General features: G+C 43.2%; 1 protein-coding gene across 2 annotated transcripts; it reads right to left on the bottom strand.

Annotated features, from left to right (window-relative positions):
• Positions 1-426: 426 nt before the first annotated feature.
• Positions 427-10,121, bottom strand: BBS10 (Bardet-Biedl syndrome 10). Of its 2 annotated transcripts, XM_037049407.1 has the most exons (4): positions 9,883-10,121; positions 8,542-9,489; positions 6,518-6,622; positions 427-767 (listed from the first exon to the last, which is right to left on the bottom strand). In XM_037049407.1, exons 1-4 carry the CDS (start codon positions 10,065-10,067, stop codon positions 704-706), a joined length of 1,302 nt encoding a protein of 433 aa, XP_036905302.1. In that variant the 5' UTR covers positions 10,068-10,121; the 3' UTR covers positions 427-703. The 2 variants fall into 2 exon arrangements, with proteins under 2 accessions (XP_036905302.1, XP_036905301.1); XM_037049406.1 differs by lacking the exons at positions 427-767; positions 6,518-6,622 and having other exon boundaries at positions 6,848-9,489; positions 9,883-10,119.
• Between the last annotated feature and the right edge of the window lie 444 nt (positions 10,122-10,565).

Below are 10,565 nucleotides of genomic sequence, written 5' to 3'. Positions count from 1 at the left end.
CATCCTGGCCTAGTCACCCTGCCTTTACCTTATCCACCCTGCCCCGCTGCTCCCCCCAACCCCACCCCGCTTCAGGTCCTCCTGGCTCTGTGGATGAAGGCCAGCAGATCTCTTGGAACCGAGATGCCTGAAGGTCAGGATCTGTATCTTTTGAAACTAGTTCTAGGATTCTTAAGTAAACATGCTGTTCATCTATCAACCACATACTAGCCAGAGTCAGCACTGTGTCTATAACAGAGACACTTGTGTATTTTTGACATAGACATTGTACCTACGTCAAAAGAAGGGTGGGGTGGGTTATCATTTCCTACTGTCACAATTTCCCACTGTTCCAGCCTTCACATCCCTGCAGCCCTGATCGACACCTTGACTGTAACCTTATGAAAAAGCCTAAGCCGGAACCCCGCAGCTAAACTGCTCCCTGATTCCTGACTCACAGAAACCTTGTGAGAGAATAAATGTTTGCTATTTTGAGGGTAATTTGTTATGCAACAATAGATAACTAAAATAACTGATGAGGGAAGTAAAGTAAAGAAAGTTTAAGTAGGTCATTAAAGGTCACACAAGTAGTGCAAGGCAGATCCAAACACAGGTCCACGCGGCTCGGAAGCCCTGTCTCTGTCCAGTCTGCCTGCTGAGGTCGCTCAGTGTGGCCAGGGCAGAATCATGTGGCTGGGAGACCAGGAAGTCTTTGCAGGTTGGTTCACGTTACAGTGTCAGGAGGTTTCCTTCTGGATTTCCAAAGAAGCTGCTGACTGGAAGAATTTCTAAAAGAATGATGAATAAAAAGGAAAATCTAATGAAGAAGTCAAAGGGTACTGTACTATTTAAAGAATTTTTGTGAAGATGTTTTGAAGATGAGACTGAAGCAAGTTTGTTATAAATTAGAAAAGAGGTAACTTGAAAGTAACTTTTTCCCTTAGCTATATTATGGGTATTGTAAAACAGTTTTCATAGAGTGTGAATGCATTGTAGTAGATTGCTTTATTTTTATATATATTTGTGTTTACTGTTATTTATTATATATCTCTAGTATATGTATTTATTTAAATACTTATATCTAGTACTTATGAAAGAATAATCACAATTCAATGTTTCCCTGAGATTTAATTATCATTTCCCAGGCCCAAACTGAGGCAAAGACTTCTTAAAGGACACAGAAAGTGCCAATCTTAAAATACAACCTTAATTAGTCATTATAAGCTAATTATATGCTTGCCTAGTGTTCTTCCAGTCTACGTCAGTTAGACCTAATTATCTCCATCCCATCATCCTGGAATGACTCATTTCCCCTATTCTTCTCTGCTTCCCATTTTCCTAACCAAATTAATAACACATTCCTTTCATCTAATCACTCCACTGATCTTTATTTTCTTTCGTTTCCTTATTAAAGCATCGCCCCTCGTTCCCTTCTCATGCAGGGACATTGCTGAGCCATGGCAAGTGCTGGAAGCATCTCCCTCTGCGATTCCACCTTCATGTCTTCCGAGGGGGACGAGTTGAAGAATGCTCAGTGGCACAGCATGTAGAACACTTGGGTTCTCTCAATGGCTCTGCTTTTCAGAGTCTCCAATGACTTTGGAGCTGGGAAAAATGTATAATACCAAGAAACAGCACTTGGGTCTCTGGCCGAATGAAGCCCATTCTAGTGATTGCTTTCAAAGCTGATGTTTAAAGTTAGTCGTTTTAGTCCTTACCCCCGGGGGCAGCTCCCTGTGTGTACTGTGAGGCCCTGGCCTCTCTTCTCCCCCCCTTTTCCTGGCCTGCTTCTTGGTTTCGGGGTGAGTGTAGACGGGGGGAGAGAGTTCAGCCATGTGAGCCCATGAGTGCTGGCACACTGGAGGTGACAGTGAGGACACTGTTCAGTTTCAGTTAGTCCTTGCTGCTCCTGTACCTGACACTGGCAATAAAAAGCTGGCAGTGTCTGTGGCAGGGATGGAGTTTTAGGGGGCCCAATAAATAACTCCCCTACCCGCTGAAAGGCAGACACGGGAGTCAGGCGGAGGGAGACAGAAACACCACAGCAACTCGTGGGGAGGCGCACACTGGCTGGCAGGGCTTAGAGAGCTCTGTGACGCCTGCAGGTCAGTGCTCCATCTCTGAATCATTCAGACCCACCCAGGCCTGGTTTCCAACACGCCTGACTCCTGTCACAGGAGCTGAAGCTGACTATACTTCCTTTCTCTTAACCAAGAGAAAGAAGGAGGGTGCTGAGCCAGATTCATCCAGTTCCTGCACCCAAACGCACCAGTAAGTCCCTTCTCCTCCCTGGGGAACAGGGAGTGAGACAGAAAAATAAGAGGAATCTTAGTCAAGTAGATCAGAATCAATCCATTAGTACCTAAATATGTATGCATATTTGTATATAATTTTATAAGCAGCACAGTGAAAAATAGGGAAGGATACCTGGTAGGTGGTTCGTAGGATCACCTGGTTTGGGTTGCAGACTGGGGACTGGGGTTCAATGTGAGAGGAGCGAGGTGATAAGCAGAACAGGAAAAGAAAACAAGTCACTAAGCACAGTATGATGTGGTCACTACATGTATATAAACTTGGCAAGGTCTATGGCAGAGATGGGTATTAGGGGACTGTGTGTGTGTGTGTGTGTGTGTGTGTTTGCTATTGCATTAAGGGCTGATATTCACAGTTCTTCAATCTGCATTGAGTGGTTAATACTGTGCCAACTAAGGGGACACCAAATAGTTGGTTCATAAATGTACTTTTGGAATGTGCATTCAGGTTAAACACACCACGGGGACTCATTTCTCTTGCTGCAGCGGGGGCTTCGGTATAGTTGGCGCACAGATCATGGGGTTCATCATAGTAAGAACCCTGCGGGGTTCATGGAGCACACCCAATCCGTAGTTAGGTGTGCTTAATTTGGGCCCGAGAACTTTGGTTGCAATGATCAGGGGAGACAAGAATGCCCCTCTTTTACTTGATGCTAAATATATCCAAAGGAGCTGCTGTGAATGACAGAGACTGTAAGAATTAGGCATATTTGATCATCACATTAAGCCAAGATAAATGTGATTAGATCATATTGCAGCATCATCAATACATGGGGCTAGAGACTTGGAAATAAAATTTCTTGCTAAAAGCTGCCCTTTAAAATGAATAAATAATTGTTCAGAAGAGAGACATAAGTCACCTGGAAGAGAAAGAATGGCTTTCAGGCTGGTAGGAGTTGTCAGTGACTTGGTATTTTTAAGAAAAAACTGTCCATCAGAGTTGAGGTCGCATTGGCAACAAACAGAAACGGAGTCACTGAGGCACATGGGTCTATCCAATCACCACTCAAGAAAAGGGAGCCTTAGTCATTCTTTAAGTTGGTCTAGTCTTGTTTATTCACAGATCCAGTGAACTTTACTCAGAGGCTACTAGGCCAGGCACTATGCTACATGCTGGAAAATGGAAGTCAATAAATCAAGTCTTCATGAAGTTTGCATTCTAGTGGGGAAGTCAGTCAATAAGCACACACACACACACACATGCTAATAGCATGAGGTCAGTGCTCTAACCAAGATTAACAGGGTAGGGGAGATAAAATGAATGAGGGAAGTTATTGGTAGGAACCATAGCATTACTTCAAATTGAAAGGTCAAGAAGGGTATTTCTGAGGGGGTTATATTAAAACAGAGATACATGAATGAAGTGAGGAGTGAGCTACCTGCAGATCAGAGGGGAGGAGAATTCTGAGCAGCCAGAACAGCAAGTGGAAAGCTCTGAGCCTGGGAATGAACTTGTATGTGCTTAGGGAAGGAAACGGCCGCTAGTTCTGTACTGAGGGCTGTTTGTCAAGTGTTCTGGTTGTTTCTCCTTCCAAACACAAGGTAGGATCGCACTACCTGGTTCCTCTGCCGATGGGTAGGCCATGTGATTAGCTGTGGGCAGTGAGTCATGAGCAGAAGTGACACGCGCCACTAATGGAGAGACCCAATGAAGGGCCCTCCAGAGCAGTTTTCTGTTTCTGGCGTGGTGATTGAGAGGCTCTAGATAGCGGCTGCTCCATCAGCCTCAGTCCAAGAGCGAGAAAGAAAGCAGTGTGGGAACAGCATCCTCAGCTGATCCCTAACAGACATGAATGGGAGCAAGAAATAAATTCTTGAGTTTCCAGCCTCTGAGACTTGGAGTTGTTACCACACTGTGGCATAGTCTGTCCTGACTGACACAGTGTAACCGGTGGGGAGGAAGCTGGGGGGAGAGCAGGAGGAGGTGGGATCTAAGGGACTGGCAGGGAACAGTGCAGACCCTTGTAGACGACGATGAATTTGGGTTTCATTCTGTGCAAATGAAAAACCTCTGGAGGACTCTGAGCAGGAAATGACAAATTTGCATGTAAAGAAAATCAGTCACGTAGAGGCAAGCCCTTGTTCATGGGAAACATATACTGTGGTATTTAGGGATAAAGTATAAGGTCTACAACTTTCTTTCATATAGTTCAGTAAAACGTGTGTTGTGTGTGTGCATGTACACGCACAATAGGGGTAAAATGGTAACGCTTACCTAGATGAGGGGAATGTAGGTGTATATTGCACTCTCAAATTTTCAGAGAGTTCAATTTTTTTAAAATAAAAAGTTGGGAGAAAATCACTTTAGAGAACTACAAAGGAATGGAAGCAAACAAGGCCATTAGGAGGCTGGTGTGAGAAACGAAGGTTTGGACTGCAGAGGCCATGTGAGAACTGGGTGCATTTGAAATCTTTGATGTGTGTGGAGCCGGCAGGCTTTGCTGCTAGACAGGCTGTGGGATGTGAAGGAAGGAGAGAAGTCAAGGTGTGTCTCTTCAGTTTTTGTCCTGAGTAAGCGTAAGGTTGTCGATGCCATTAACTGAGATCGAATCACAGGGGAAGGCCTCGGTGTAAGGGATGGGAAATAGCAATTTTGGTTTGGAAACATCGATGGTGAGCACCCCAGTGGAGACTGGATTGGCACTTGGACAAGTGAGTTGGGAGTTCAAAGAGGTTGGCTGGAAATGTACAATTTGGAATTACCAGCATGCAGTGGCACCCAAGTCGTGGTGCTGTGCAGAATCCCTTGCGAAGCAAGTGTTGGTGGAGCAGAGGATCAGGACTCAGCACCTGGCAGACGTGGGGGCAGGACCACAAAGTTATTTTTCTTTTCAGATTGCACGCTTGCTCAGCAACCACTCAAGTAATAACCGCAAGGTTATTACTTGACTTCACATATAAGTCACCCATAAAGGAAAGCTTGGGAATATCCTATATTTCCAAGCTCGGGATGAAGCTGGGATATCCTAGTTCCCAGGATAGTTCGCATAGTAAATAACTGAACTGATCACACAAGTTCGGTTCGAGTCAGCCGGACACAGATCCGTCTCCAATGTGCTGACAAAATCTGATCTGGCACTCCTCATTAGCTCCCAGTAGCCTGCTAAGGAAAAATGTTTCCAGAGCTGATGAGAAAACCAAAAGCCAGGTGTAACTAACAGAATATTATGTTCTGGTTATAAACCTTTTCTTTTGTTCAAGTTCTATTAGTTGCTGTGTCTCTCATGCAGTTTCTCTTGTGCTTTTTTATTGTGGACACTAGTGCAGATGGCCCCCTTTCCTCCTCTTTGCCTGCCTCCCACTCTCCTCCGCCCCCTTCCCTCCAGCCATCCTCCCCAGCACACTGCTGTTTGTGCATTTCCTTACATCAGAATCCCTATTACTTTGTCACTACTTGGGGAGTATTCTCTGTTTGCTCTAAGTTTTAAAAAAATTCATTTCAGTTTGGATAGTGCTCAAAGGGTTTAATACTCACAACGACGAAGTATACATTGATAATTCACCTTCCTACCTCTTCCCTACATGTTTCCCCCCAAATCACTGTCCCCATCCACTTTGTGTATCCATCTAAAGTTTGGGTTGTTACCAATCTTTGCTATCACAAAGATGCAACGAATATAAGGTTGGGCAAAAGTAGGTTTATAGTTATTCATATGGAAATTAATACAAAAATGAATACATAGTAATACAAGAATAAACTGTTTCACAAACTCTCAACTGTGAACCTGCTTTTGCCATACCGTTTATACGGTTTCTGAGCTGTAGTTTTTGTGTGTGCTGTGCCGTGATGATGTGAAACACATATTCCTTTTGAGAGGGTTGAGTAGTTTCTGATAAAAGTTCAGGCTCAAAGTAACTGCATTCCTCTCCCCCTCCCTTTTAGTCTGAAACGTGGACACCATGACAATTCCAGTAAAACGTGACTATGTATACATAGCCGTGCTGGCTAAAGCAGCTTAGGGATTTTCAGGTTCAAGTATTTAATGCCTACTGTTTGGGGAATAAAAAGGGCTTGTGCTGACCCAATGGGGGGAAATGGAGGTTCATAAAGGAGAATATGTGCTTATGAGAAGTGGCTTGGGATGTAACTTAAAAACTCAGCTAAGAAGTTAATGCATCCAGTTGTCCTTGTTCCCCTCCTGTGGTGTAGCAGGTTGTATTTTCCAGACAGATACCCAGGAGAACAGGTTAAAGATAAGTTTTATCCCACAAGCACTTCTGAATACTTGGAATAAACACAGCACTGTGTTGGGTGTTGCAGAAAATTGCTAAAAGTAGAAGACACTACTTTATCCATGGGTAGATACACAGTATCACTTGCATTTATAAATCTTTAGAATAAAATAAAAACATTTAAACTTCACATTAGAAATAAATACTTCTTTTTTAAAAAATATTTTATTTATTTAGTTAGTTTTAGAGAGAGGGGAAGGGAAGGAGAAAGAGTGGGAGTGAAACATCAATGTGTGGTTGCCTCTCATGTGTCCCCTACTGGGTACCTGGCCTGCAACCCAGGCATGTGCCCTGACTGGGAATTGAACTGGCAACCCTTTACATCACAGGCCTGCGCTCAATCCACTGAGCTACACCAGCCAAGGCAATAATTCTTAAATTGTTTGTTACTGTTGAATTCTGGCTATGCATCAATATAAGAAAAATAAAAAAAACAACCAGCAAATACATTATTTTTACAAGCTCTTAGGGACCAGGAGAAAATTAAAGTAGGACTTCATATCCTTTCTGGATTTAACTTTTAACTACAGAAATGAAAATAAGTTCACAATGCACAAAGTCATACTTTTGGTAGCATAGATTCAATGGTGTATGGATGGCGAGAATCCAGGGTTTCCACATGAAATGGAAATAAACAAGGACCATACAAAACTAAAATCCAATTTATGTTTTTTGAAAAAGGAAATAGAAATTTTGTACTCATTGCTTTAGAAATTATGAGTAGGAAAATTATTTTAAATGAAGCAAATATTTCATATTATAAACAATTAAAATAGGATGGCATTTGAAGACCACATCCAAATCTGAGATTAAATGATTCTATGAACTAAATACAGAAAGGAGAGGCAGTAGGGGTACTTCTGAAGGCTTCCTAAATTGTTTTTCCTACCTTGACTGGATTGACTCGAGAATCAGTGGTCATACACCTGCTTTACTTTATGGCTTCAGTTGGATTATAACTCTGTTTTATAAAGAAGTCCTATCTCATAGCTCCTCTTCTGAATCCTGATCATGAATTTTCTGAGGCTGTCTCTTAATACCTATTACCAAATCAATGGTTAAAATTTTTGTCAAACACTGAAGAACTGAAGTGAGTACCTGGTATTTACCAGACACTGATTCCAAACCTGTCTGACTGCTCACCACGGGCTGATTGGCTTGCAGTGCATGGAGAGCTCTAATATATATTTGTGGAAAGCTGTGATTTCCTTTCTTAGACTTATATAGGATTTTGGGAATGCTTAAAAGTGCATTAGCTATTATCACACTAACCAGGGTTGCTTCTGAGTGCTGGGTTTTTTTGGCATACTTGAGGAGATAGTAATGTAACAAGATCTCAAAATTACCACCGACTGGCAAAACACAACCTGCTGATATAGATGAGAAGCAGTAACTCTGGGAAGTACTCACTTCTGGTGACTTACATCTCACTGGTAACATATTCCCCTTTCCAGCAACTTTTGTGATTGATAAATTTTCGTAAGAAATTTCTATTCTAGTATTTTCTGTTGTTGAATCAGTAGTAGGATCACTCCCAATAAATGGATCACGGTCATCAATCATCCTGGGTTTGTTTGCAGATAAACAGCTCAGTGTTTCATCTGTCTGGTATGTATCTGTTGGTGTCACTTTCGGTGTTGAATGTGAAATACATGTTTCTAATTCTACACTTGGAACGGCCAAATTTGAATATACCTTTAAATATGTTTGAGTTTTTGCCAGTTCAGCTTTGTTCTTTACATCTATGCCTTGATACGGCCTTTGTATTGAGCCGTTAACAAGTTCTGATGACTGGTTACTTTCTCTGTTTTTATAAATAAGAGGACGTGATGTATAATCTTGGTAACTGATTTGTCTCCTGTAATTTAGATCAAGGTCTTTAAATAACTGCCGAAGCATTTTAAGTGCTCCATGTAAAGCATCCTCATGTTGTTGAACAAGACCCTGCACTGGTCCACAAAGAACTATACAGTGTGGTATAAACGAACATGTGCTAATCAAGCCAAGATGAGCATACCTTTTGGATCGAAGTATAAGGGGCTTACAAAATTTCACCGCAGCAGTGTTTGAGACTTCATGATGTGAAGAGGCTTGTGGCAGTACAAAGGGAGAAAGACCAGTGATCCTCTGAATAAGAGAAATTTCTTCAGATGATAAGCATTCCACCACTGATATGCCATTCAATTCCGCATAATAAATAACTAAGTCTGGTTGTTTCACACTAGATAGGAGCAATTTTACATTCTGACTCTGTAAATATTTCATTATTGCTTTTGTCCTTTCCATAATCCAAAATTGAGATGTCTGAAACTGTGCCTCTGAATTTAGAATAAACTCTGATCCTGAAGTTGAAAAGGCAGGCTGAATGGTTTCTGTTGCTAGCACTATTCGTATGTCCCCATCTGCTGGACAGTACACAGAAAAGTCTCTGTGAAGCACAAGTCCCGCTATGATCCTGGAATCTGCAACTGGAAGGCCAGTGACACCAGTGTTCAACTCTACAAAACAGTCATCCACTAACTGAAATACTTCTTCAAACCCACTTTCACAAGCCATACACTTGAAAAAGTAGTCACACATCAACTGTGAAATAAAGCTGTGGTTATTTCTTCCCACTCTTCCACAAAAGTATGCTTCTAAGAGCAACTCTAAAGAGCTCCTACACAACGTTCTCTCTTCAGTGGATGAAGAAAAGATGGACAAAAAGTGTCTACTTAAGTAGTGATCCACAACATAGTCTAATATTTGAGTCTGAAATGTTAGAAGAGCTTGGGAAATATATTTCCACTGACAACAATTTTTCCAATGCCTTCCATGGGTTTGAATATTTTTGGAAATGAAAGAGTCTTTTCCTTTGTCTGTGACTGCTTGAAGTTCTCTGAGCAAATGGCAAAGAAAGATAATAAATGTCTTAGCACCATCTCCTGTTTTTCTTAGATGACTGGAAACACATGCCACCATCACCCTGTACAAAAAAGAAATAAGGCAACTCAGATCTTCAGTGGGCTGCCTTCCTACATCTAGATCAAGTGGGAACCACGTTTTCACAACTAAGCATAAAATGAGAATACCGTCCCTTTGCTATATCCTTAGTTTTCTCTTTACTAAGTCAGTATTTTGTTCTATTCCAAGACTCTAGTCGCAGGGGGAGGAGTGAGAAATATTCTTAAAAGCTGATAGGGTTTGATGTCTAGGGCAGTGCTCCTTAGGGCTGCCCTCTAACCCTGCGCATACACTGGTTTCATGCAGTGTCAGTGTTTTCCAGGAGCACAGCCTCAGGGGCACCAAGTTCAGGGTGACGGCCAGGGGTGACCGTCTATAGTACGCCCTAATGGGCTAGAGTGTGGAACGCAGGTACCTGGCCATGGGATGGTCTAAGTGCAACGCCTCCAGAAGGCGACTTCCATCCCGGCTGAGCAGCACCTCACCGGTGGGCTTGGTACACAGAACTTGCCGACCCTCAGGCCCCATGCAGCTGCTCATGATAGTTTCCAGCACTTCTGCAACCTGCAACGCCGCCTTCACAGACCCGGCAGCCGCCATGGCCCACGGGTTTGGCCGGTGCAGGTCCCTCCTAGCAGGGTACCGGGACGACCAGGGGCGGAGCGCTGCAGAGCCGGAAGAGGAAAAGCCTGGCAAGAGCCGGAAGTCGGGGCAGCTCTGCTTCTTGGTTGGACGAGGAGGCTGCCCTTCTGCTCACTCATCAGAAAAGCACCGCTGCCAAGTGGGGATAGCGGCCCAATAGCCAGCGAAGATAGAATAGGGGTCAGGGGTTCCTGGGAATTGCCCCTGGAGCCTAAACCGTAATCCCTTCCCAGATCGCTAGAATTCCTCTAGTGGCTTCAGCTGCCACCAAATCCCTCCGTGTCCCAAGTTTGCTTCTAAAGTCGGGAGCCTATATAAATGAGGGAATGGGTACCGCGGGTAGAACTCGGCTTGTACCTGCCCTCGACCAGAGCGCTTCTCGTCGTTTCGCAGCAAAACCTCTGCGTTGGACTCATACCTATTCTCTCCACTCTCCATCAGTTGTTCTTCCATTCA

This window comes from Sturnira hondurensis, unplaced genomic scaffold (assembly GCF_014824575.4).
Source record: "Sturnira hondurensis isolate 20B ecotype Veracruz unplaced genomic scaffold, ASM1482457v3 Scaffold0006496, whole genome shotgun sequence".
Lineage (NCBI taxonomy): Eukaryota > Metazoa > Chordata > Mammalia > Chiroptera > Phyllostomidae > Sturnira > Sturnira hondurensis.
The sequence above is the reverse complement of the archived record's forward strand: the minus strand, read 5'-3'. Positions and strand labels throughout refer to the sequence as shown.